This window comes from Daktulosphaira vitifoliae, unplaced genomic scaffold (genome assembly GCF_025091365.1).
Source record: "Daktulosphaira vitifoliae isolate Bord-2020 unplaced genomic scaffold, ASM2509136v1 Scaffold_1, whole genome shotgun sequence".
NCBI lineage: Eukaryota > Metazoa > Arthropoda > Insecta > Hemiptera > Phylloxeridae > Daktulosphaira > Daktulosphaira vitifoliae.
In genome coordinates, this window is record NW_026099572.1 from 33741313 (window position 1) to 33768465 (window position 27153).

Consider the following 27153-nt stretch of genomic DNA (forward strand, 5'->3'; position numbering starts at 1 on the left):
AGATAGCGAAATTTTGAGATTTTTTTTTTAATTTCAAAATTCACAGTTTTTTTTGTTTAACTTTCGGCGCTGATTTGTTTAGCTTGATTAAAAACGATCCATTGACTGCTGAGAATTTTCATGTACAGAAAAAAAAACATATATTATCACAATGCCCTAGTTTCGCATTGAAGCTAAAACCTAATTGTGTGTTAATTTATAAAACATGTCTAAATGTTATTTGACTGAAGGTTTTAAACGAACATTTTTTAGCTAGTTTTTGTCGAAGAACTAGAGTTCATTGCTTCTTATTTTTGTAAAATACACCTTTGTGGTAATTCTATAACGTTTGGAGCTATTATATTGATGTAGTATACATATTAGTGTTGTATTTTATCCTATGCATTAACAGCTTGTTTAATTTAGAGTTAACTCATATTATAACACATTTTGTATTAATACGAATTTCACATTTTCCATTTACTTCATGTAAACTATCGATCTTTTACTACTCTGTTACACGGTGTGCTTATAAAATCTCTCCCATTTATTATAGTTATGCTAATATTCTTGTAGTAATTTTGCGCTTAACTAGCGGCTAAATGTTAAAACGTAGTAAATGATTGAATAGGTTTACTATATTCCCCCAATTTACAGTCGACCTCTATAACACAGCCGTCATTAAATTACACTTAATTTAACGCCCAACTGTCTTTTTCATTGATATAGTATGTATGCGTGTGAGAGCGTAAAATAGATAAATTTAGAGGGTAAAATAGAGGAAAGTATTTAATATTTTATAAAGAATTTATTTGTGTAAATATTATCAATTCTTAGCGTGACAGTTTATAATTGTCACAGCTGAACTATCAATGAAAACTATACTAGTATACTTTGCTAGTATTGAAAAAGTATGTTTTGAAAAGCGCATCATAATTTGTATTTTGTTTCCAACGTATTTATTAGCTTCTTTAAATATTTAAATTTACATATTATTAATTTATTTATTGAGTCTAAGAATGATTAATTTTGGTTATGTTTTTGTCAGATTATAATTTGTATAACAGGAATAGTTGCTTATTCATAAAAATCGTTGCTGTTAAAACTTACATAAGTATTTAAATAATGTTTTAGATTTAGTGTACGTTTAAAATGAAGAGAAAATATCATTTATATAGTAATTACTGATAATTTTTTTTATTAGTCTTAATATCGTTCTAGTACTTTTATTTATTTACTGTAATTAATGGTCAATCATGTTAAATAGAATAATAAAAATACTGATACTAATGATTAAACCATCTTTAAAATTATATAACTTTTTTCAAAATAAATTTCTTTTTAATTTTAGTCTGGTTTGTATTTCTTTCTTTTCCGAAACTAATTTTTATAAATCTCTTGATTTCTACTCGTATCTTAGTATGGCATTCTTCATTTAATTTCTGAAATTTATCTTGATGTTTATTTTGTAAAATAAATTGAATTTTAACGAAAATGTATTTTTCACTTATGTATATATTATAAGACATAAAAGTTTTTTTTTTTCAAAAATTCATATTGTTAAATGTCTGGAAATGTATAAAATTCACTATTTAAAGGAAATACTATATAATAGTTTTTTCAATAATATCGATCTCAAAACTTTTTCAATGCAAAATTGTATCAATTTTCGAATTAATTTGTACTAATTTTTTTTTATTTGAATTAAATAGAACTGTTGATTTTTTTAAAAATCTATATCAAGCTGTCTGTCTAGGTTTTCAGAGTGCTACTATCATAATTATTATAAGTGTATTTTTTATGCGATACATATACTAAGTATATAATAACAATTAATACACAAAGCTTCATGTATTAATTTAACCCACTTTCACATTTTGAATATTATGGCGTAGTAATATTTAATGTCGTGAATGTTACTTTTTTTATTGTTTTTGTTATTCCTATTATTATTTGTCACTCGAAAATTTATTCAGTCAAATTAAAATTTATAATCAAACAAAAACGTAATACATGATGTTGTGATTCTAATAAAAACTGCGGTAAATCAATAGATACAATCCATTATATTTCATATTTTGGACACATCCCGAGCTTGATGGCGACGCTAAATGGGACGGTGACATAATAGTCATAAAAAAACATTAGCGAAATCAGTAGTGGTTTTAAATGTTGCTCGCATGATATTTTCGTTTGTGAATTATAGTCGAGTCAAAATGGAAATATACTAACACTCTCAGGCGAGGTTTATTGTTAAAATATCTAGCACGGAATGGGTTATTACAGCATTTATTTACCTAAAATATTTGCTCGATAATCTTGAACATAATACTGCAATAAACGTTTACTTGCAAAACGACTGGATTATTTTCTAAATCTGTAACATTGAGTCCAGTACAAATCAATAATTTATGCAAACAAAAAATGTGTTTCATTTAAAATAAACACAAATAATTTTTTGTTTAGTTGATACAATCGATTTTGTTCAGGTATATACATATATGTATACCAGGTATATTAGGTGATTCTCTTATTATTTATCATATAATTGAAATATAAATTTAATATTAAAACATTTTTTTTTGTTTCTTTATATTGCTTGTTTTTTTTTTATTTATCATAAGATATTTTTTATGTTTAACTATTACTTTATTTATGTATTTAAAAGTTAATACTTGCATTAATTTATTGAGTTTTGTTTCACATAATGTTCATGTGGTTAAGGTACTAAGATGAAACAATTGCTTTAAATGGGTTTTTTTTCATGTTAACAACTGAATCTCAGTCGAATTATTTTTAAATTGTACGGCGTTTTGTATATGCAAAATTGCTATTTGTGTGTATTGCGGTCATCAAGTTTAACATTCTTGGTGATAATACCAACAATTTTATGGTTTTCATAATATTTAAGGGTTTATAAAATTGTTAAACATAGTTCAGTACCATTTGGTGTTAAGTTTATTCATAACTTTTATGTTTGTGTTTATTTTTAAATTATTTAAATATTTATTGCTACACTTTTTATTCCACATGCAATTGGATCATAATTAATATCAAAGAAGGTTATGGATGATTTCTTTATTATTATGTTTTAACAATAGAAAACTTTTTTTTCAAAAGTTTTTTCCTGCGTGACATATAGTTTCAAAATTATTAAGAATTTAAAAGTGGTTCCAAAACAAAACCTAATTTGCTCTCGAATTCTCGTCAACACAACGTTAGCAATAAAAATAACGGAAAAACATTTTACGCTCTCTTACCCTCCAGAATCTTCAAACGCACACTTATATATACTACGTACACGAAATTCTGACCTACTTTAAATGAGTTCGTTATATCTCTAAGTACTTCACATTCCCTTGTATTTATATTTATGTTGTCAAAAGTATGTTTCTTATATGTGTGCAGTGTTGAAACTTTACCTAGACAACGTGTGATTAGCCTATTAGTTTTATATTTATTTCGATTGAGTTAATTATTTTTTGATCTATATTTTGAGTTGTATATATAGATATATACATTGTTATTAATAATTGTTATCATAAAATACGATCGTCCTAGACGTCAAAAGTATCTAAGTTTATGTGTTCGATAAAACTTTCGGAGAAATCGGCCACCGACTATATAAAATAAATTTTCGAGGTCAAATGGTTGACGAAAATCAATAGCGCCGCCGTTGGAAAACTGCAAAAGCACTATGGCCAAAACCTGTGGAGTTAATTTTTCCAAGTCGAACAATGCAAAATTCCACTCAGCTGCGAATCGCCCCATTTTCTCTCATTTCACGTTTTCGTCTTTGACTTTACTTTCTTATTTCATTTCTCTTACAATTCACTTCTTTGTAAAGTTTCAATAACCTTCGTTCTTTAAGTGTTATTTCCTATGGTATTAACACTCAGTTAACAAAAACCGAATGATAACTAGAATACGTCGCAGCTAGTGAACACTTTTACTCAAATGATGTTTTACTGTATTCTTCAGTCATTTGTTTTTAGTTCTTGCGTAAACAAACATTTTTATTATCTACAAGATTTTTGTTTTGACATGTTCTAGATAAACATAAGTTTATTTATAGTAATAAAGCGCTAAAACAGATAAAACTTTATTGGAAATTTTAATTAAAAAATATCCTTATTTAAAATATTAAATATGAATTGGCTTATAATCGTTTGTGTATTGATTTAGGTTGGTCTATTTTGATCAAATAGATATCTCGGCTATCAGTGTATACATTGTAAATTTATTAAAAACTCATAATAATTTTGATCAGAATTTATAAAAAGTTAAACATTTAGAACTTCTCAAAGTGTTATTGTTTAAAAAAATTATGTTGTATTGCAATAAAGGCTAATTTTTTCCAGAAGATTTAAGTTATATAACATGATGAAATTACTATTTAATTCAATAAATTTTATTTTTTTAAATATATTATTTATTCTACTGACCCTTGGCTAACGTTTAAATTGCTGGATTTTAACTAAATTTTTAAAAAATATCAATATTATGAATTATTTTATCATAACAATATTATCTTTAGAAGTTTAGAAAAATAAAAGCTTAAATTTAAAGTTATTATTTTTTAAATTTTATATTATATAAAAAATTTCGATATTTTTTGTTAGTATTAAAACTAAACAAAGTTATTTATGGTCACAATAAGGGCATCAGCATATCACTACTTTATAATTAAACATCTTAAAAATACTTACTTACATTGTAAGTAATTTTGTTCTTTAAATTAAGTTTGCAAAAAAAAAAAAAAAAGTTGCTCTACTTTATATTTTCAAAACTTTTGTTTAAAAAAAAAACATTATAATTGTGTTAGTACTTCTTAATTGAAATATTGTGATAGTGTTCAGTAAATGTTACTATATATATAAAAGAATTGATGTGATGAAATTTGAAACGAATAAAATAATTTTTTTTAGTACTTTTGTAGATCCTAAATATAATTAGAAGCAAATAAAAATTATATAGTAACTTTTTTTACGTCAAAAAAATGTGTTATGAAATAGAATGAAAAAAATCTGAGAAATATAAATTTTAGGGTGCAGATTTGAAAATGTTTGAAAAAGTACTTATCCATCCAAATTGTTATTTTGTAATAAATCGTAATTTATTTTTAATTGTTTACAGAACTATTTAATAAAATAGATAAAGGAAATATTGGTTGATTTGAAAATATTGTGATTTAAGTTTAATGTTTTATTTTTGATTTTCGCAGATAATGATCTGAATGAATATGATTTTTTATTAAAAATTTTCTATTGTTCTTACTCTCATGTAAACTTAAGTAATAAATCATAAAAATTAGAATATATTTTGTTTTTTTCTGGTAGATAGGTTTAATATTCCATCTGCCATTATAGTACATATTTCAGGATTGGATCGTGAAGGGTCGTGGCTTTAATAACGCCCCGTGGCCTATATAGAATTTTACTAATGTAGTCATGATTAGTGACAGTTTTTTTTTTTTTTTATAATCACTTTTTATGAAAGTAATAATTACTTTATGGGGGCCCTTATAGATCTTAATTGGGCCCTTTGTATATCTTTTTGTAATTCTCCATGTAGATTAGACAGCTAATTATTTTGAAAATCATACAACAAATAAAAATAATTTTTTGATAAACGCATCATTAATAACTACTATACATATTATACAAAAATCAGGCTGTACACTTATTATTAAGTCATTGAATATTTTTGTTGTTTTTTATTTTTATTTAGTTGTAACAAAAACAATGATATAATGGCAATTAATAATAAATTCGTATTAAATATCGTAAGCAAATAACCGTAAAGAAGTTTTATAAATTTTAATATCAAAATCATATCTTTAAAAAATGTTGATATACTTGATATTGCTGTTTGGTCGACGATTCGAAGAAATTGTTAAATAAAATAATAATTCTAAATTGTTTTCATTTTTTTTTTTTTTTAACCTGAAGTTATAAACTTTAAAGTATAAAAAATTAAGTTTCATAGTTGTGTGAGCGTTAATCAAATAAAAAATAAACAATATTAATATGTATTATGAATTCAAAACAATTACAATCGAATAATTTTAGCAATATTCTTGAAGTTAACAATATAATGATTTATTTTAATTAATTTTAGTCGACATTATTGTTCTTTTTTGAGGATATGAATAAATATTTATGTAGAACTTTGTTAAGTATATTTTTTAATACTTCTGTCTGGCAGAAAAACAACTATGATATTAGAAATCATTGTTGATCAAAAGTACCATGTATATTTTATTACGCAAAATAGGAGTGTATAATTTATTATGATGTACATGCATTTTATTATTTGTGCGTTTTGATAAGCTTTCAGAATATGAGTGTAGATACTCGAAAATCTAGAAATACAATTATTGTACATTTACTCTTACATGTTACTCTATTGCATGAGAAACCTAATATTGATAACGCACGTGCAACAGTAAAATTTTAATGCTTACCAACAGTGGCATTTAATACCTTAGAAAGGTAGAAATTATAAAGCTCAAAGTAATGAAAAGCGTTACAGTATGTAGGTATATTATGTATTTTGTTCCAAAATAATTGCTTCATAGCTTTATACTGTAACAATTCTTTGGAATTAATGCATAAGGGAGTAATAATCTTCTATACTCTTTACTATTTGAAGTTTGCTGGATTTGTATGTAAAAAGTATGTTTATAAATACTTCTTTATTAGATTGGATTAATAAATAATAAGTGTATGAATCATGATTGAATGAATTATATATATTTTATTTATTTTCTATATTTATTGTTAGAATAATTAAAGAATGAATATACATTTATTTTTCCTTAATTTACACGCTATTTAGTATCGGAAGGCCTGGAGTAGATGCTCAGGTTAGACATGAATTGGAGGCAGCCGTTGTTCAGGTGGAATTTTTAATGAATGAAGGTGCCTTGATTACCGTAACAGCAGATGATAGTTTACACCTATGGAATTTTAGACAAAAAAGAGCTGATGTTGTACATAGTCTAAAGTTTCAAAGAGAAAGGTAAGCATTTTCTGTAAAATTTATTTGATATAATTATTTATTTATTAAAATATTACCAGTATTCTCATTTACTTATTTGGCGCCTAAGCAAATTTCTTCAATTTGTGGTTTCGAAGTATGAGTGATATCATTTTATATTATTTAATCATCATAATTAATTTTGTTGGCATTTTTACAAAAATAACGTAAAAGAAGTAAAGGATGGTTACAAGTAATGTTATTTGTAACTATTATAAAAACAATTCAACAACTGTTACATTATAGCTTAAACTATGTACAATATAACAGTTATTCTATTAACTAAAGTTTTAAATTTAATTCAGTTTTATTTAATCGACTAGTTTTATTCGTTTGGAATATATTTTAATAAGATAAAAAAATAAATTCAAAAAAATAGTAAAAGATTTAACTTCTAATATAACTTCATAAACTTCAAAGAGATCAGTGAAAATAAGCGAGGATGTGATAGTAAAAGTGGAAAGTCTTAAGTATTTAGGATCAGTTGTGCAATAGAACGGTGGTACAGACAAGGACTTGAAACACAGGATTTAGTGCGAGTGGGTGAAGTAGAGAAAACTGTCTGGTATGTTAAGCGATAAAATAATTCCAATAAGGCTGAAAGGTATATTCTATTAGACTGTAGTGAGACCAGCTATGACTTATGTCAAGAGAATGAGTGTAGATAAGATGAGAATGCTTGGGTGGATGAGTGGAGTAACTAGAGAAGGTAGGATAAAGTACAAACTAAAAAGAGGAAATCTAAGATGTAGCGTGAATCGTCGATAAGATAAGAGAAAATAGACTTAGATGGTTTGGTCATGTTACGAGGCGAGTGGAATCAAAAGCTGTATGAACAGTTATAAAAATTAATTTTGAGGGAAGTAGAGGTAGAGGAAACCAAAAAAAAAAAAGAGGAGGGATATTATTAAAGATTACGATATGAGGACGGCTGATGTGTGCGTAAATAATTTAGGAAATCGTGTCAAGTGGAAGTTTAGGATAAGGGTTGTCCACGTCAAGTAGTTGGGATTAAGGCGAAGAAAAAGAAGAAGAAAATTGCGAATACGGGAAAGGCGATCTACCGGTTTTTACAAATACTAGTAATTATAAGTAATGTCAAATTTTAATATAGTTATTTTTTTAGAATATCAAAAATACTGCTAGTTCTAATTTATCTTATAATAATGTATTTATTGTAATGAATCTATTTTTTATGTTCAATACAGGATCACAGTTGTGCATCTACCTCTTCGGAGCAAGTGGTTATACGTGGGATCAGAAAGGGGAAACGTGCATTTCGTCAATGTGGAATTGTTTACCCTCTCTGGTTACATAATAAATTGGAACAAAGCCATTGAAGTGTAAGTAGTACTATATGTTTAATAGTAGTGACGCGAAGCTTTATTGATGTCCATCTAATATGTGTTTATGTATTTTTTATATCGTTGTGGTGTTTCTTTTTGTTACATCACTTCGACCACACTTTTTGAATTACCATAATATTATTATCGCTCAGCTGAATAATTAAAAACTCAACAGTTTTGCTAACTGTTATAGTTAGCCATTTTAAATTGATTACATGACTCGTGATGAACGGCGTGATCCTTATAACTATATAGTGTTTAAAATTAAAATTTATGGTATAGATATTATGTATACTTATATAGATAACTTAATTTTGTTAACGCTTTTGATAGAAATAATAGAGTAGATTATTTCAGTTACATCATGTGTTACGAATTTAACTCTGTTTTATGTTAAGCCAAATTATTATCATTGTATCCAAAACTTAAATGTTTTGTTCTATCCACACTGACAAAGTTTGAAATATATAGAATGTAAAAGCTCTTTCATGATTTGACATATCTGAAAACTTTAAGAAATTTTATCTTGAAAGTTTACAGACTGTATGTTTAATCCATTAATATTGTGAGTTTACATATTAAACTTGATTTATGCGTAATTATAAATAATACTTTAGGCCTATATGGATGAGACACCGTATTTTGCTTGGAAATCTTTTAAATTTTGTTGAGTGTCCGATACTTAACAATATTTTTTTTATTTAAATCTTCAATGATCGATTAGTAATTTTATTTTGTAATAAAATATCTTATATTTTTATTTTTAACATGGGTATGATTGTGAGGATTGTAGTTTCTACTAATTTTTTATGAAATTTCAAAATTATTGATGTAATAATGAAAATGGTTGTGAAGTTTTATGTTGTATTGTCTAATTTTGACGGTTAACTTATCTTTTATTAACTACAGTATTAAGATACTGCATTTATAAGAGATTCTTGTAAATTCCTATTTGTAAACAAATTATCAGCCCTCATCCTAAAGAAAATTTTTGTATCTACGACACTGCTTTAAAAGCTAATATAAAAAACATTAAAAATTATACTTAATTTAATCGATTTTTTGAAAGTGTTAATATTTTTTATTATTAATATAACTAGCGTTTTTTTAAATTTAATATTTATTTTTTATCGTCAAATATAGTTATATTATTGCATAAGGTCATCAATAAATACGCAGCAATTGATTCAGATAAAATATAATAGACATTTCGTTATAACAACATTATGGAAGTTTTTTTTTTAAGATTGACAATATTCTTTATATGTACCACTTAGTTATCTCTTTGTGTACCTGCCAGTTTATACTGCGAGTGGCATGACATGACAGTTGGCTTAAAGTACACAAAATTTGGATAAGTAAATACTCATAAATACGCATAAAGTTTGTTATATTAAAGCCATTTACGGAATTTACCATCTAGAGGCATCAGTATTTCAGGAAACATTTAACCAATCTCTACCGTATTGAATAAAAAATTCATGAACTCTAATATCTTTTTTAATTTCATAATCAAGCTCTTAAATATTTTACTTTCAATAATTACACTTTTAAAACCTAGAAATTGATGATAATTCATAAATAAATAATAGTTATAATAATTGAAATAAGTATTTATTAGCGAAGAAGTTAATAAATGGATATTGCAAATATGCTAAAGAATACTTATCAATTATTAATTACAAACGAAAATACTTAAATTATTGTAACTATAGCATCTTTATTATAAAAAATGTTTCATTTTTATTGTATCTTTTTGTGTTTATTAAATTCCTTATCTACTTTAAACACTTTTAAATCTCTGATATAAGATTGCGTAGGCAAAAATTCGACAACGCATTAAGTTGTTAATTCATTTTATCATGTAGCGAAACAACTATTAGCACACCATGAAACAATATTATGCTAATCAATCTTCATTACTGCCGTCCATTAATTAATGCTGTTCCTTTGCACCTAGGAGTTAATAATAATGATAGTGTAAAATAAGTATTTCGTTGTAGTAAATAATTACACATACAGTTTTCTTAACTTTTTCTTAATCCAAATCAAATTTTTTACTTTTTAAATTAGAATATGATAAATTGTGTGCAAGATTGACGAAGACGAATTAAATGCGGTAATTTATAAAATATATTATGTTAAATTTAAAGTAAAAAAATGGTCGAAAATTTTACACTGTAAGTTATCATCATTTTATATATTAGATGGTAATAAACACAGGACCGAATATACCTAGTTGAGTAATTATGCATAGTTATTATGGAGTATCATCTTGAAATTTTTCTCATGAGTTTTGTTATTTACACTTGGAATTATACGTATTCTAGTAGTCTGGTTTTTAGACACGGATTATAGAAATGTTCCTTTTTATTCTTTTAAAGTCTTCTCATAATTGTGACATCAACAAGGATTATACTGATACTTCTTTACGTTGGAAATCATTAGTAAAAGAGCGAAAAGTTTTCTATATAGTTATCATTTTTGTTATTTCTTTGTATTAAATCACACCACTTTTTTTTTTTTTATTTAACTTAGTCATAATATTTTTTTAGAAAAACTAGTAGTTGTCTATTTTCAAAAAATAAGTAGACGTTCAGTCTTTTGAATTCAGATAGAACCGATTAAAGAAGCAAGTATTCTTCTCCCAGAAAATAGGCGATACGTGTGATCTCGGGCTGAATATCATTTGAGAAATGTTATTTTGTCTCCTGTAAACTGACATGTAGTTGAACAACCATTTTTGTGTACTTTTTTCACTTTACGGGTATCTCAAGGAACTAAACCTTTTACTTCTAATTCACGTAGATTGATACCGTTATGTTTTTTCTATATTTTTATGAAACTTTAGGCTCAGTTTTCTTTTAATCTTTCAGCTATAGATTTTACTCTTGTCGTAATGACAGTGAAATATTTTGTTTTATTTTCAAATCAATTTGATTTTGTATCACTACTTCTATTTTTTATTATGGTTTATATTTTGACTTATTGATGTTATACTATAAATTATTTTTTCAATATGATTAATGATTTATTAGTTTATATTTATTAGATCAATATGAATTGAATCCAAGTTGAAAAATATACACATGGATGTTAAATCTCCTATTTTGTAGCATTCTGATATAAGATCTATTAATATCTATCTGATATTTGTGATCACTACTTCGTGTTAAGATAAACAAAAAAATAAACAACACATGTATGGTGCAGTCTTTAACATAATTAGTAAGCCGGGAGTAGTGTTTGGCAGGCGACAAATATATTTATATATAGTACATCAATACATAGCGTATTGATAGAATAATTATAATTATTATTATAATTATAATGATAAATTATTTAATTGAAGTTACATGTGCATAATAAGCCTTGCCTACAATCGGCTTAAATATCAATAAAATATTCTAAGTTAATCATTAATTAAATTGTAAATATATACGTGTAATAACTATTCTCGTTTGAAATTTGTAGAATTGAAAACTTGTAACTTAACATCTTCAGTTTTTCTCAAAATTTTTATAATAAATTTAAGTAATGACTTACATATACACATCTGCACTAATTTTGGTAGCTTTGGTCACGCAGCAACTTAGGTTGATGGATATTAAAATATCGTCGTTATGTTATATAAGTAAGGCGAGAAATCATTTTTCTCGAAAATAGAAAGTATAATAGAAAATAGAAGATATTCTACTGAAAGCTTAAACGTCATCATTTTTCCTCCCATAGTAAAAAGAAATTTGTCGAAGTAATGGTTGTTCTGAATTGAATCGTCTGAAATAGTGTATATTGCCTTGGTGTGTCATATACATGTCCCCAATAATTTTCATTGACGTGTTAACAATAGAGAGTGCATTTGACGTACAGTCCAGTCAATAAATAATATAATAATAATAATGAAAAGTGTGGTACCATAGGATACAATCATTTTATAGTTTTAGGTATTTAATAATGTTGGAATAGAAATAACTTCTTTATTTGATCATAGAGAAGAGACAACTTCAAGATACGAATTGTGATTATTTAATTAAATTACCAAAACAGTTATATAGTTACTTTTTAGAAAACCATTAAATATTTTTTTTTAAATATACAATTGGTTATACAAACTTAAATAATAAAAATGAAATAATTTTATAAGCATGATATAAATATTTTTGCTTTTTTTAAGAGAAATTTATGAGGTTTTTATAATTTACAGTTTTAATTGAATGTATAAATCAAATATAATTACAGTTGTAATTAATTTTAAATTTAACTTAAATCTTTGTTCCAAAATAGTTTTTTTTCAATATAATTATAAAACAGAAAACTTTTTTTCATATACATTTTTATCTAATTGTGTCAGCTTTGGTCTATAAAAATTATGAAATACGTGTATTAGATCTTCAGTATTATATTCAATGTGTAATTAATTTTTTCGAAAGTTAAAAATGCATCAATAACGTATGAAATTACAAAGAAACTAATCAAATGTTATATCAACAAAAATTTAATGTACTTTTTTAAATATTTATCCTAATTTTGGCATATTTTCTCAATTTTTTATTTACAAGAGTATTAACTGAAATATTACTTGATACGCAAAATTTCCTCGTACAATTTGTCTTTTTGTATACTCACTTCCTTTGCTGTTATCTTGTTCCATTATACGAACCATGTGTCTCTCGGTTTTTCTTCATTTCGTACTCGTGAGAAATGATGATTTGATAACACTGCGGGACGAGTGGATTCCATTATTTATTCTGTCATGTGTGTGTACAAAATAAAAATAAAACTGTATGGTTGCATTGTATCCTGGGATGGACTTTTATCTGTTATTTATAAATTTTTTCGTATAATATTTCGTTAAAAATAATGTTTTTTTATATAGTTTGGATTCATCAAATATTTTTTTTAAATGTTTGTATTTTTTACAATATTTGTTTATTTATGCGTTATTTGTTCACGCTTATGATTTTTAGTTTATTTTTTTTTATAATTATATAGTTAAGTTCTCTTAATAAACACTAAGAAAATTCAATTTTAATTTCCAGGAATTTAAATATATTAAAAGTCTTGTGTCGATAAATCATTAATCAAAGACGATTAAATATATTTAGTTAAATACAATTATATGGTTAATTTTATGTTGTTATATCAAACAGTGGGAGTTTCTTTGAACTTTATTGAGCATTTATAGTAAAATATTTTATAATATTTTAAAATTTGTAAAACGACTTTTAATCATTTGATATCAGATCGAGATTCCTAGATATACTACGGGAAATATTTTTCAGAGACTTATTTTGAGAATATTTTGTAGAAGCTTCTCTTTTCTTATTCTCATTAATTTTCGTAAGTATTTAAAGAACAACTTACGGATTTCTCAAACTTAAATTAAGTGCCTGTATAATATGACAATAAATATTATCATTACAACATTATATTATTGAACTAATAATGCAGTTATCTCAATCCAGAAAGACTTAATATTATTGATAACGTCATCCAAATGTAAAAAATTGTTTTTCTATTTTATTATTTTGTGAAAATTGTGTTTTAAAGAAAAAGAAGTAAATATTTTATATTGTTCATTGTTTAGAGGTTTAGAGAGATATTTCAAAGCAATCGTGTTTTTATAAGGTAACTATTTTCTTTATATAAAGCAAACACTAGAGTGAATTTGGATGTAGAGTTCATGCCATTTCCACAAGTTGAACGAATTATTTAAATTATTCCACTATATAACTTGTTTTGCTTTTGATGTCGCGTTTGTTTAAATAATCTCATACTTTTGACCGGGTTTTTGTCGTTCCGTTGATTCTTTTGTGTATAACATAGTCATTACAAAGTCATTTCGTCCTTTGGTGATATGCCTAAATTGATACTTATAGTTTTTAAGTATTAATACAAATCTAAGAGGCAAATATCAAACTTTTTATTTTTATCTCTATAGATCTCAAAAGAGTATTAATTTAAATTCATGTACATTATAAATTTCATAAAACAAGTCAATATAAGTATTCATTTTATATTTGTCATGTTTCGTTGTATTACTTTATCTCGTTAGTGTAATTTAAAGCCTTTATTATATTTGTAAAACTAGAAAGGTGTTGTATAAATAAATAACGTAAATGTATTTCAAAAAATCGTCTTGTTTTACATGTATAGCGCATTTCGTATGTAATTAAAATTTAGGATTGTGCGAGACAATGTATCGATTATACTGGAGCATTTACTAACCATCGTCTATTAATAGTAATTAGAGAACGATTATGTTTCGATGCACGCAATTGTTAAGCATTAATTTGTCCTTTATATTTTTTTGTTGTTAATTTATTTCTTCACTTTATTCAGTGTAATAAGCTTAATTTTTTTTTATACATATGGATTAGAATTTATGTATACAAGTATAAAAATACACTCTTTTACATATACGAACACTTGACCTATTTTACTTTTATTGTCTAATAAAAAGAATGTCGCTAAATTCAAAGAAAATAGTTATGTTCATTCTTCCAAGTCTCAATGATATCACTGAAAAGAAATCATTGATGAAATTATAGTGTTTCTTACTACAAGTGCACTATCAGTTGAATATCAAGCTGAATAGTTTATACGAGAGCATCTCAGGCTCTTATATTCAAGTTCAGACATAGTTAAAAAGCATATCCTTGTTCATAAATAATATATTTGAAAATGCACACGTATAACAATTTCTTAAATAAAAATATTTTTTTTATTAAACTATGATCACTTAAGTATAAAAACTATATTAACTCTAAAAAATCAAACAACTTTAAATGTATATTTTCAATACTTTTTATTATTTTAAATTAAAATAAATATTTTAGATGGAAATTTTTTTATAGAAAATAAAATATAGATTTTAATTTAGGTTTATAATATTTTTGTGCTATATTACTTGGCAGTATTAAGAGTCTCTGAGCGTTATTGACGTTCGACTTTTAAGTTATTAACTCCATCTCGATTAAAAATTATAAAGCTTATGTCGTGAATGCCTAATTTTATCATAGTAGCCATCTTTACAATAAACTACTTGGAGGACAAAATTAAAATTATTGATTAGGAATTCCGAAAACAATGTTTAAGTTAAACTCAATAACATTTTGAACCACAATTATCAAATATAAAATGTCTTTTTAATTCTACGTTATTAATATATGTTGGATGATAAATAAGCTCTGAGAAATCTGAGTAGTTATTAGTTTTACAATAGAACACTTTTGTTTCTTTCTTTATTTTATGTTTAACTTCCTTTTTTAAAAGGTATTGCTTGTACTAAGAAATATAGGAAATTATAAATAGCCTAGTGTTATAGGATTGAACCCCGGTACTTACACACCGATGCACAATTAGACTTTGTGGGGCCCTTTTGAATTATAAAATATGTTAAACTTGTTTTTTTTTGCTCATGAAACAAAATATTTCATCATAATAGCTCATGATATAATGTAAGGACAAGAAACTAACCTTCCTTTTGATGAATAGCTTAATTTCATGATAGAACTTTTTTTAGTTAACTACAGTAGAATAATGTATACTTCAATAGAGAGGTTTCATTAGTGTAGTTTGCATAGGAACTGTCAAGAATTTTCTGTCAATAAACTGACTTAAATCAATATTTAAAATTTATATATTACCTCAATAGATTAAAGTCTATTATATTTTATATAATCGGAAGCAATTTTGATTTATAATAATTTTATTTGTTTGTTATTTTTTCTTTATTTTAAAAAATATATAGAAAAAAATAATATATAATATAAAAACACTATATATATTTTCGAATTTGTCTAAGAAAATGGATTATTGCATAATAAAACTGCACAGTTTAATTTTTTTTTACAAAAGACATTAAATTGAAATTTTTATGTTTGAGTTTGAGTTTTTCTTACGAATATAAATAAATAACATAATTTTTTTATTTATTTTCTGTTTGATAACAAACAAAAAAAATGTACAAGGTCTAATAGCAGTGTACGACTTGTGATAAAATTAAAAACATTATTTTTTATGGTTACTTATTAAAAGTAATTAAAACACATTTAAACTGCGATTGAATACAGTTATAAACTTTCCAGCTTAAAAACAATAGAACACAAAGTTTCAACTACTAACATTAATTAACTATTGTCAACTATGTATCTATAACTATATCTTCTGAGTTTTGACAGCATAATTTCCATTTAACCTTTACGACCAACAATTCAAAAGGGTTGAAATTTGGTAAAACCACTAACCTTACCACATTAATAACCAATTTCTAATTTATTTAATATTTTATTATTTGGTGCTACCAAATGGTATTTAATACAGACTCCTTTGGTCTTTTCTCAATTTCAAATGAGACAGTTGAGCAAAAATACATAATTTTTAGAGTATATAATGTTACTAAAAAAATATATAAAAATATTTTCATTTTTCTATGTTTACTATAATTCCTTAAATTAATTGTTTTGTTAAATAAATTATACTTTTGTTTCTAATTTATATTTTTATATTATTATATTCTTTGAAATAATAATTTTTTTAGTATGAAATTCGCAAAATATAAGAAGTTAAAACAAAGAACAAATGTGTTTACAATTAGTAAGAACGCCTTTGTTGTCAAACTAAATTGTTTGACAAAAAAAATCATATTTTATTTCAATAATTAAAGCCTTTTAAGAGATGACGTGTAAATATTTGATTTACATGTTCATCTAGAACTACTGATCCTTATCGAGTTTGTAATAAATCTTTTTTCACAAAACGCCTGTGACAAAAAAAATTAAATACCAAATTTATAGAATTTATGTGAATTAAAAAAACAGATATTGCATAAATTGTGTGTGAGTTTTATAGGCACAGCTAAATTAATGTAATGGACATAAATATATCTACTTATATTGATGTAACTCTATTGTATATATTTTTTAAATTATCCAAAATATTCAATAATTTTGATTTTATATAAACTTCATAAATATAAAATCGCAAATAAATCAGTAGGCTTTCTGTTGTATAACTTTATTGTTTTAATTATATATATTTTTTTTTGTGATTATCATTAATTTATTTTATTTACTTCGTAATTAATATCCATAAAGGCTATTTGATAATGGTGGATAAAATGAAAGAAAATAGACTTGGATGGTTTGGTCATGTTATGAGGAGAGAAGAATGGCAAGCTATAAGAACAATTATAGAAATTAATTTTGAGTGAAAAAGAAGTAGAGGTAGACTAAAAAAGAGATGGAGGGATGTTATTGAATGCGATATGAGGATGGCTGATGTGGGAGATCGTGATAAGTGGAAGTTTAGGATAAGGGTTGTCGAACTCAAGTAATTGGGATTTAGGCGAGGAAAAAGAAGAAGATATACTTAGTATTTAATATTCAAAAAGGCTATTTGATATATAGATCATTAATTATGCATTAAATTATAACTGAGAATTAAAACTAGAATTAGATCTTATAAGTTTTACTGAAACTTAAAAATCTTGTTTTATTAGAAATTTTCTTCTGATGACTTAATTGTATTATTTTTTTTAATTAATGTATTTATAAGCACCAGCATTTTAATTAGTTATTGTAGTGTACGCACGAGTTTAATGTTACTGTTAAACTACAAAGTATTCCTGTCTCGACAGTTTTGTATTTGCTGTTTGATAACAACTTAGGGTTGTTGAGTACGTGTGTGAAATTTAAGATTCTTGGATCACTCTTGCCTTCTGTTTATACCTCCGTCGCTATATACTTTAGGTCTCCTCGTTTCTGGTTCACCAAACACCACTTAATGTTTTTACCACAAACTCTGCTGAATTTTTTCTGTGTGCTCGTCAGTGACATTTCGATTCGGCTGATTTAAACAAAGGTTATGCTTTGATAAAGTTAACTTAATCAAAACAAAGAATTTTAACAAAGTCAGACGAATATTAATGCGCCATATCATGCAAAATATCACGTAACGTCTTCATATTTTTACTTCGCACTTGAAGTACTGCTATATAATTTTTCAATGTCTTATATTTCTTACATAATTCCTACAAAAATTACTGTTAACCGTGCTCGATGTAATGGAATCTGCCACGTATGATGGAAGATTGAATTACGTGCAATCAATTACCATTGAATTAAATATAATAACCATTGTTGTGTAACATACCTGTATCGTAACTCTCAATTGTACATTTTTTTTGTGGTGCATAGGCGAACAGACGATGACAGAATATTTTCGGTATTTATTCTGGCATATGGTCTTACTAATGTTTGTTATTCAATAAGAACACCTATTTAATTTTATTAGTGCGTTTATTATTTCTAACTGATAACTACAAAAAAAACACCTTATAATTCGTAATAATTTTGAGGAAATATGTGTTATTTTAAAACTAATTCTGTTGTTAAGTTCGTTGTAAACTGTTGTAAGCCTTATATGTGGTAAATAATTTTCTTATTTTAAAGTTATGTATTATAATATTCTTCTGTTTTTGTAACGATGTCTCAGTACATTGACTTTCAATGTTTTTGATTCTAGAACATGTTTGTCTTATTTTTCTACGCATTAATCACGTTTTTATGAGATGTTATCATTTAGTAACAGTTTACTATTAACAAAAAAAAATATCAAGGGACGTAATTTAAACTTTGTTTTATAAATTAAGATTTCTTATGTCGTCTTGTAAGAACTTACTGTCATTAATATACACTGTAATTTTTCGACGTTGAACATATATACAAATGTTTGTCAAATTAATAAAATTTATTCATTCAATAATGCATGAATGATATTTAATATAATTCTCGAAAAATAAATGTTTTATTTACTAGAAATTTGAAAGAAAACTATTATCAGTCCTGCAAATTATGCATTTATAAATTTAATTTGAACTATTTAAACTTTAAAGGGTCCCAAGTTTGTTCGACTTTGTCGTAGGATTATATAGTAACGTAAAAGTTTTTTTAATGTTAGAGGATTCAACCACCCTCCCCAACCCAAACGAAACTATAACATTGAAAAATCACATTACGTAGTTTTAAGGTCAATTAATAAAATTTTGGACTGAATGATGATGTATTCAGATTTACTTAACACAATTAATAAATACATTTAATTCACAACCCTAACTATTATGTTTTGTTTGGAAAGACTACTATGTTAAAGTCATTGTAAAGTAATATGTTCATTGTTTTAAGTGACAAAATTTCTTAAGAGGAAAAATTTAAAAAAAACGCTTTGATGCAAATCTTTAAATAGTGTTTAATTTAAAAATAATGGTGGATTATTCCAAAAGCTACATGATCTGATAGTTCCTTATTAATATGCTGATTAAGATAAAGTATGTCGAATGAAAGAGGGATTATTAAAAAATATTATTTCTCATAAAAAAATTGTGTTGATTCATACACTTTTCAATAAGTTATAGTTCAATACAGTTAAAAATGTAAAATATAAAATCGAGAATTTTCACCTAAAAATTTAAAATAAAAGTCCCGATGTCAAATTTTTTTTTCCATAATAAAGTACATTACATTAGCTTTAATTTAAGATATATATAAAAGTGTCAGACTTTCCGGAACATTTTCAAAAGTCAAGTTGAAAAAATTAATTTTTTGTGAAAAAGTTGTCATTTAAATCCCCCCCTGTGGGCAGGTAAAGGGTCAGATATAAAAAAAAATATACCAAATGAAAGATGCNGTCAGATATAAAAAAAAATATACCAAATGAAAGGTAATGATATCATGCATCTATATAAAAAAAATTATATTGATTTGGTTATTTTTAAAAAAGTTATAGCAATTTAAAGTAAAAAAAATTGAAAAAATTAGCGATTTTTAAATTTGTAATTTTTTTGGAGGTTTCCCCCATTTACGGGGAACGAGGGAAATTTTATCAATTTTTTAAGGGTATTGTATTAAGGATATTAAAGGGTATTGACTAGATACGATTTGTGATCTTTTGACGTATCATTGAAAGAAATCGGTTCGGTGAGAGCTGAGAAAAAGTGGTAATAGACCAAAAAAAAAAACACATCATAGTAAAACCAATATCTTCTCAGCTTCGCATCGAAGCTAAAATTGCGTAGTAACAATAAGTTTAATTCATTTTAGCGTATTTGTAAAGAAACGTATAATTTAAAATATATTGGGTTCCATATATAATATATTAGTTTATAGTATTTGAAGTATCGTGTTTCAATACATACAATTTATATAGTTGAGTTTATCTTTCTATCAATAGTTTCTATTATATGATTATAATTGTTAATAATAAAATGCTTCATTATCGTCATTATTGTTGTACAAAGTATATTAAATATTTAAATTACATTACACATAAATTTGATATTAACTATTACCTCAAAACTAAATAATAACTGATTCACAAACAATTTATATTTTTTAATTTTATATGGGTTTGTAGATTATTATTATTTACATTAAGAAATCGTGAATTTAGTTCGTACAAAGGAAAAGAAGACTTTTTTAGTTTATAGTCGTAAATTCAGCGTTAACAATTGAAAATAAATTAATGTACTTCAACTTAATTAAATAATGATTTTCTGCAATTAAATCGTTTTGTGTTGAGATATTACTGACTACACATGTTTTAATATAGAAAATATATTATCATCTCATGAGAATATAATATTTCAAATTTATTATTATTTATTCATTTCCTGGATCAAATTTTCTTTAATTTGTATAGCTTAAAACCAATATTTGAGTATTTAAATTAAAAACGAGAAATATAAAAAATGTCAATTCAAAGTTTTTTTTTAAATTCTCATGCTTTTACGGTAATAATTTGGTTGATGTTTACTTCATAAATAATTTAATATTAAATACTAAGTGAAAGAAAAGTCTAAAATTTTCATAATATAGTGTAATTTATTCAGAATACTACCTTCCATTTTTTGACAAATGATTGTTTTTTTAAAAAATTGTATAGATTAAAATTCGATTTATTTTTATGAGCCATAGTAAATATCAAGTGTATTGTAAGAAAACATTATTTCTAAAGGTAGATTTTAGTAGTAACTTTCGACATTTAAATTATTAAATTTAAATTATCCTATTATTATTATTTTTGTTTACTATTAAATTGAGAATATAAAATGTTCATAGATCGAAAATCAGTATTGTATTTTTATATCTAAGAAGTATGGCTCTAAAGATCTTTTTTTTGATCATCACTTTGATTTTTAGTTAAAAAATTGTTTGTAATATGTTTATCAAAGTAAGAAAATATAAATACCCTCCTAAAACGATTTCTGAATACGCCCCAGCTAAATACCTCTGTAAACAAATGTCAATCTTATACCAAATACATTTTATTATTTTCTTTTTTTGAATTTTCTTGATTTTAATAATAAAGTTTTTAATATACTTTTGTTACACTGATGATTCTAATGTAATATTTTTTTTGATAAAAACTTTTTCTTGTTCATCGTAACAGGGTACTTCTGCAAAAATCAGTGACCTACTTATAATAATGACTCATGATGTTTGTAGGGCCTTGGGTCGAGAGTAGAGCCCTAGCTAGATAGGTAGACCCTAGTGGAAAAATGTGATGTTCCTATCTCTATTTCAAAAATAACCCCTAAATGAAATTTTGATTTTTATATTTGTATGAAAAAATCATTATTTAACAAAAAAAAAAGGAGTAGTATACTAAACAAATCACATTGTATGTAAAGAAACTAGTTAAAACTACTAACATATTGTTAAAGATTATTGTGACTATATGGTGATTATATCAAATTTTTGATTGGAAAGTATATTGTTCATAGCGATTGATTAACTATGTCTCAAGTAATATTTTTAAACGAATAAAAAATATTATAATTTTTTCTTTTTAGAATATAATAATATCCTATAGATAACTAAAGATAAATATAAACAGACTCGTACTTTACCTCCTGTCATTATAGTTAAGAGTTAATATTTCAGAAATAATGTCTCTAAAGTTGTTACCAATCTGAAATTTTCTTAGTTAAATTTTTGTTATTTTTAAGCTTGTTAAACATACGTTTCCATTTAAAAAACTCAAAATATAGTTCAATTCCGATAGAATAACGTTATATGCTAGATTTAAAAGTACCAGAAATACATTATATTTTTATATCTGCTTTGGTAGAAGTGTTTTGAAATATCAAAATTAATATACCCTAGTCGATGCGCTTTATAATAACACTTTTAATGCATATGGCCCGCTTATAAGTCTACTTGAAAATATTTTAATTTTATATTAATTTGTTTCTTATGTTATTTTAGGACCAGATCAACCCATCCTGGACCTATTGTACACCTGAGCGATAATCCAGCAGATTCCAGCAAGGTAATTTATACTACTAAAGAATTGTACACTAATACAATAATAATACTAATGTTGTTATATTTAAGAATCACGTATCACGTAGTACATATTTTTGTAACATAAAAATATGTGGCTATACATTTCAGTAAATAAGACCCTTTTATTAAGATGAATTCGGGCTTAATTAGGATTAAAATTTATAATTTTTATTAATATCGTATGAATGGTGATGACAAATTAAGATCATTTCAAAATGTCCTAGCAATTATTTAAAGTCGTTATGATGTAGGTATTATACTCTTTTAACTCTTCAAGTGCAACCATTGTATCGTTGGAAATTCGAATAAACCGAGTAAAATAATATTTGATTTCAATTTTACTCATTTGGAATTTTTCATTAAATTATGAGTATCATTCTAATTGTAATAGCGTAATGACTCAGGTGAGTTAAGTATTTATTGTTTTAATTTTGTTTGGCACGATTTCAAATAACTCTGTAACGATGCAATACAGCTGTCAGCTTTAAAGTAAAATAAACTTACTAGAGTTCATAGCCATTTGATTTAGAATTTAGTTTAAAAATTTTGTTGAAATTTACAAATTTAACGCATAAATTTAATATACAATATTGTTCTTTCTACTTATATTTATATTACATAAAATAAAAACGTAATTATGTTTACAACTTTATTTTATTGAAATTCTTCATGAAATCTTTAAGTTATTATTCATACAATAATTTTATGTTTCTATCTATATGCTTCGCATTCAAAATGGTCTTTGTGTTTAATAGACGATTTAAAATCTTCCAAGAAAGCTTTAAATAACAATTTTAAACTTTTAACTAAATTTTAGTCAATATATGGTGAAGTTAAAATTATTTAATATTATCTATGTTTATTTAACATAAATTTCAATGTTTAAAATTTTAATACTTATTTTGTATCTAAATTATTAATTTAGATTCTTATCATTAATAATACATTAATTATGTATTATTAATGATTTCAAATGTAGGAATGTAATTATTTTAAAAGTAACAATAAAGTAAACTTTTTAGTGATTTATTTTCTGTGTTCCTTTATTTTAAGTTTATTATATGAGAACTTGAATAATTTGTTTTCAAATTTGATAACCCTCCAAATTAAGAAATTAATTTAAAAAATGTAAATGTAATATCAATAATCTTAAATGAATACTAAAAAATGATAGTATATAAAATATATAATATTGGCAATTCTATTGATATAAAAATTATTTTTGTGTTTTATAATACGTATAGTACGTATTTGTATGACTACTAATTTATAATTGATATAATTTAGTTACTCATCGGATTTGAAAGTGGACTTATGGTTTTATGGGATTTGAAAACCAAGAAGCCAGAATGCCGCTGGCAGTGGAGCGATTCGCTGAAATCCATCGATTGGCACTTTGAAGGAAAACAGTTCACGTGCAGTCACAATGACGGGAGTTTAACAACATGGAATGTTAAACCCTCATCGAAACCGGCAAACATAATTTATCCTCATGGTGAATGTTAATTAAGCTAATGTTATACCCCTAGGGTAATAGTATACATTGTATAGGGTAGAATACCTTTGCTATCAAAACTAAGCAATTCATGGTTAATAATTAACCCTTAAAAATATATGTAACAAATAAAGATTATACACATGAAAATTTAATTTTTGATAAAAATAAAAATTGATAATTGTTGATTTGTGTGTTTTATAGCTATAAAAATAAATTTCATGAGTGTTTTATACGTACAATATTGTTATATGTAGTGTATATTATTATGATTAAATACCGTTATTAAAACTAGCTTAATACTTGAAAAATTATACATATAAGATAAATACAGGGAATTATCAAAGAAGGGAGATAGTGTATTGATAATTTACTATAAAACGAACTTATCTAAAGGGACCAATTCACCAGTAAAAATATAATTAATAAAATCCAGTTAAGTGAAAATATCATTCTGATTATCAATTTAATATTTTTATAATTTGGTGTATAATTTATAAAATAACTATTTCCGTTTATGAAGGTGTTAAAGCTTTTGCAGATTATAGTATTGCTTGAAATGTTTACGTATGTATCCACGTTTTCAGTTATGAGATGAAGTTTCGGACTCGTTGCAGAGCTCACTTCAGAGCGATAGTTACAGGCTCGTAGTTGTATCTATTACTTTGAAGATGGACTCTGCAAACGTGTCCGAAACATCAGATCATAACTGAAAACATCCGTAAACATTTCAAACAATATTTCTATTTATACAAAATATTTTGTTTGCATAATGTTAATGGTCAATTGCCATGGTCCACTTAGTTTAAACATCTGTAATACAATAATATCATTAATTACTGACATAATCATCAAATAATATTCAATTTTTAATGTTTTGTATAAAAATTTAAACATTTCAACCACTCTTTTAAACAATTTTCAAATTTATATCACTATCCTTTAAAATTAATTAAACTATTAAATTCATGTGTCTTTTATTTTTATTTTTTTAGCTAAAAATAAAACAGACACTTGTAAACCAATTCAAAAAGTCGAATGGAAATCATCTAAATCCGGGTAAGTGCTCTTGAGATATTAAACAAACAGTTATAATAGATATATTAAAATAAGTGTTTCTTATTTTATTTTATCATATAGTTGTAAACGTAGAACAATAATTTTTTCATTTATATAAATAATATTAATATGCATGACATTTGGATAATATTTATTCAATTGTCTGTTAATAATGTAATGTCATTTTATCTCAATCTTTAATATATTATTATCACACTATTTTCTGTAAGTAATTCCTTTTGTATATTATTGCCAGTGAATCGTATTTGATATTTTCTGGAGGACTGACTGCCGATACTGCTGGCAGAGTGCCCAGTATAACTATCATGCATGGGAAAACTACTACCGTTCTCGAAATGGACCACAATATAGTTGATTTTGTAACGCTATGTGAAAGTCCTTATAACAGTGGTAGGTATTCAACAACTTCAAACGCATACTGCTAATATTTAGAACTTTGTGCCAATAGAATAGTTGAGAATTACCAACATAATATACATTCTGTTGAGTTTTGTTATCTTGTTAGAATTTAAAAAATTTACTCGTAGTGGTCCCTAATATAAAATCCTTGTTTTTAGAATTATTATTCTTAGTAATTTTTCTCAAATTTACGTTAATAGATGTTCAAGAGCCTTATGCTATAGCAGTGCTTATGCAAAATGACCTTGTACTAGTCGATCTGCTCAGTCCTGGATATCCGTGTTTCGAAAATCCACATCCAATGGACATTCATGAATCGCCAGTATCGTGTGTGCATTACATTGCTGACTGCCCATCCGATCTTATTCCCGCATTTTATTCGGTTGGTTCAAGATCAGCTTCTAAAAGAACTGGTTATAGTGAAAATAAATGGCCCATATCAGGCGGGGAATGGAGTCCTACGTCTTGTAGTTACAATGAAATTATACTGACTGGGTAAGTAAAATATACTTTGAGTTACATAACAAAATTATTCTATAAATAGAAGTTTTAATATTCATAAATTATAGTTTATATACAATGAGCACTAAATAGTTAGTTTATGTAATTGGATATTTTAATTACAGTCATACAGACGGCAGTGTTAGGTTTTGGGACGCTAGTGCTGGTAGCCTGCAAGTGTTATACAAATTAAAAACTGCCAAAGTGTTCGAAAAACCTCGTTGCAAATCACCTGAAGGAACCGATGAAGATCATTTTTCTGTGCAGCTATTATCCTTCTGCCCCGAAAGTAGAAAATTAGCTGTTGCTGGCGTGTCATCTTATGTCGTATTGTTCAAATTCCGCAAGCTGGAGTCAACTTTCGAAACTACGGTATAATTCTTATAATGGATGAAATTCTAAAATACCTAATTGATATTTATCAAATATTTATCAAGTAAATCTCTAGTAATTTACATATTTAAATTTCAAAAGTGTTCTAACTTTATTGTCTGTTATCTTAAACTTGTTGTAATCTATAAAGTTTAAAGATATAGTATAAATTTAATAGCAAATAAGAATTTACGTGAAAAATTTAATTTTTTATACGTAGAAATTTATTTTCAAATTTATTACTTACCATATTGGTTTTTATTTAATACTAAACTAAGTGTTACCAACCAAAAAAAGCTTTACATTTCACTACTGGATAACTATGGATATAATACTTTTCTTTAAAGATTAACAATTTCAATAAAATACAAAATGGTATTGAATGGGCAACACTATTTATGGTAGCTAAAAAAAATAACTACTTTAAAATATCATGAGTATTTTATTTTCAGGGAAAAAACCTTTATATAATTACTTATTGATGATAATGAATATTTCACATACTATATATTTAGCTAACCTAAAGTCATATAAAATTTTAATAAAAATTCCTTTTTCCTCTCAACCTATTTATATTTAAATATGGTATTTT

At 25.2% G+C, this 27153-nt stretch overlaps 1 protein-coding gene across 4 annotated transcripts in view; it reads left to right on the plus strand.

Annotated features, from left to right (window-relative positions):
• LOC126895700 (syntaxin-binding protein 5) overlaps window positions 1-27153 on the plus strand; it is an 84367-nt gene that overhangs the window by 31764 nt on the left and 25450 nt on the right. For all 4 annotated transcript variants that reach the window (XM_050667872.1, XM_050667870.1, XM_050667871.1 and 1 more), the window contains exons 3-10: window positions 6820-7002; window positions 8229-8363; window positions 22634-22697; window positions 24002-24209; window positions 25205-25268; window positions 25525-25679; window positions 25889-26183; window positions 26315-26561. In XM_050667872.1, the coding sequence (XP_050523829.1) occupies window positions 6820-7002; window positions 8229-8363; window positions 22634-22697; window positions 24002-24209; window positions 25205-25268; window positions 25525-25679; window positions 25889-26183; window positions 26315-26561 (1351 nt within the window). The remainder of the gene's footprint in view (window positions 1-6819; window positions 7003-8228; window positions 8364-22633; window positions 22698-24001; window positions 24210-25204; window positions 25269-25524; window positions 25680-25888; window positions 26184-26314; window positions 26562-27153) is intronic.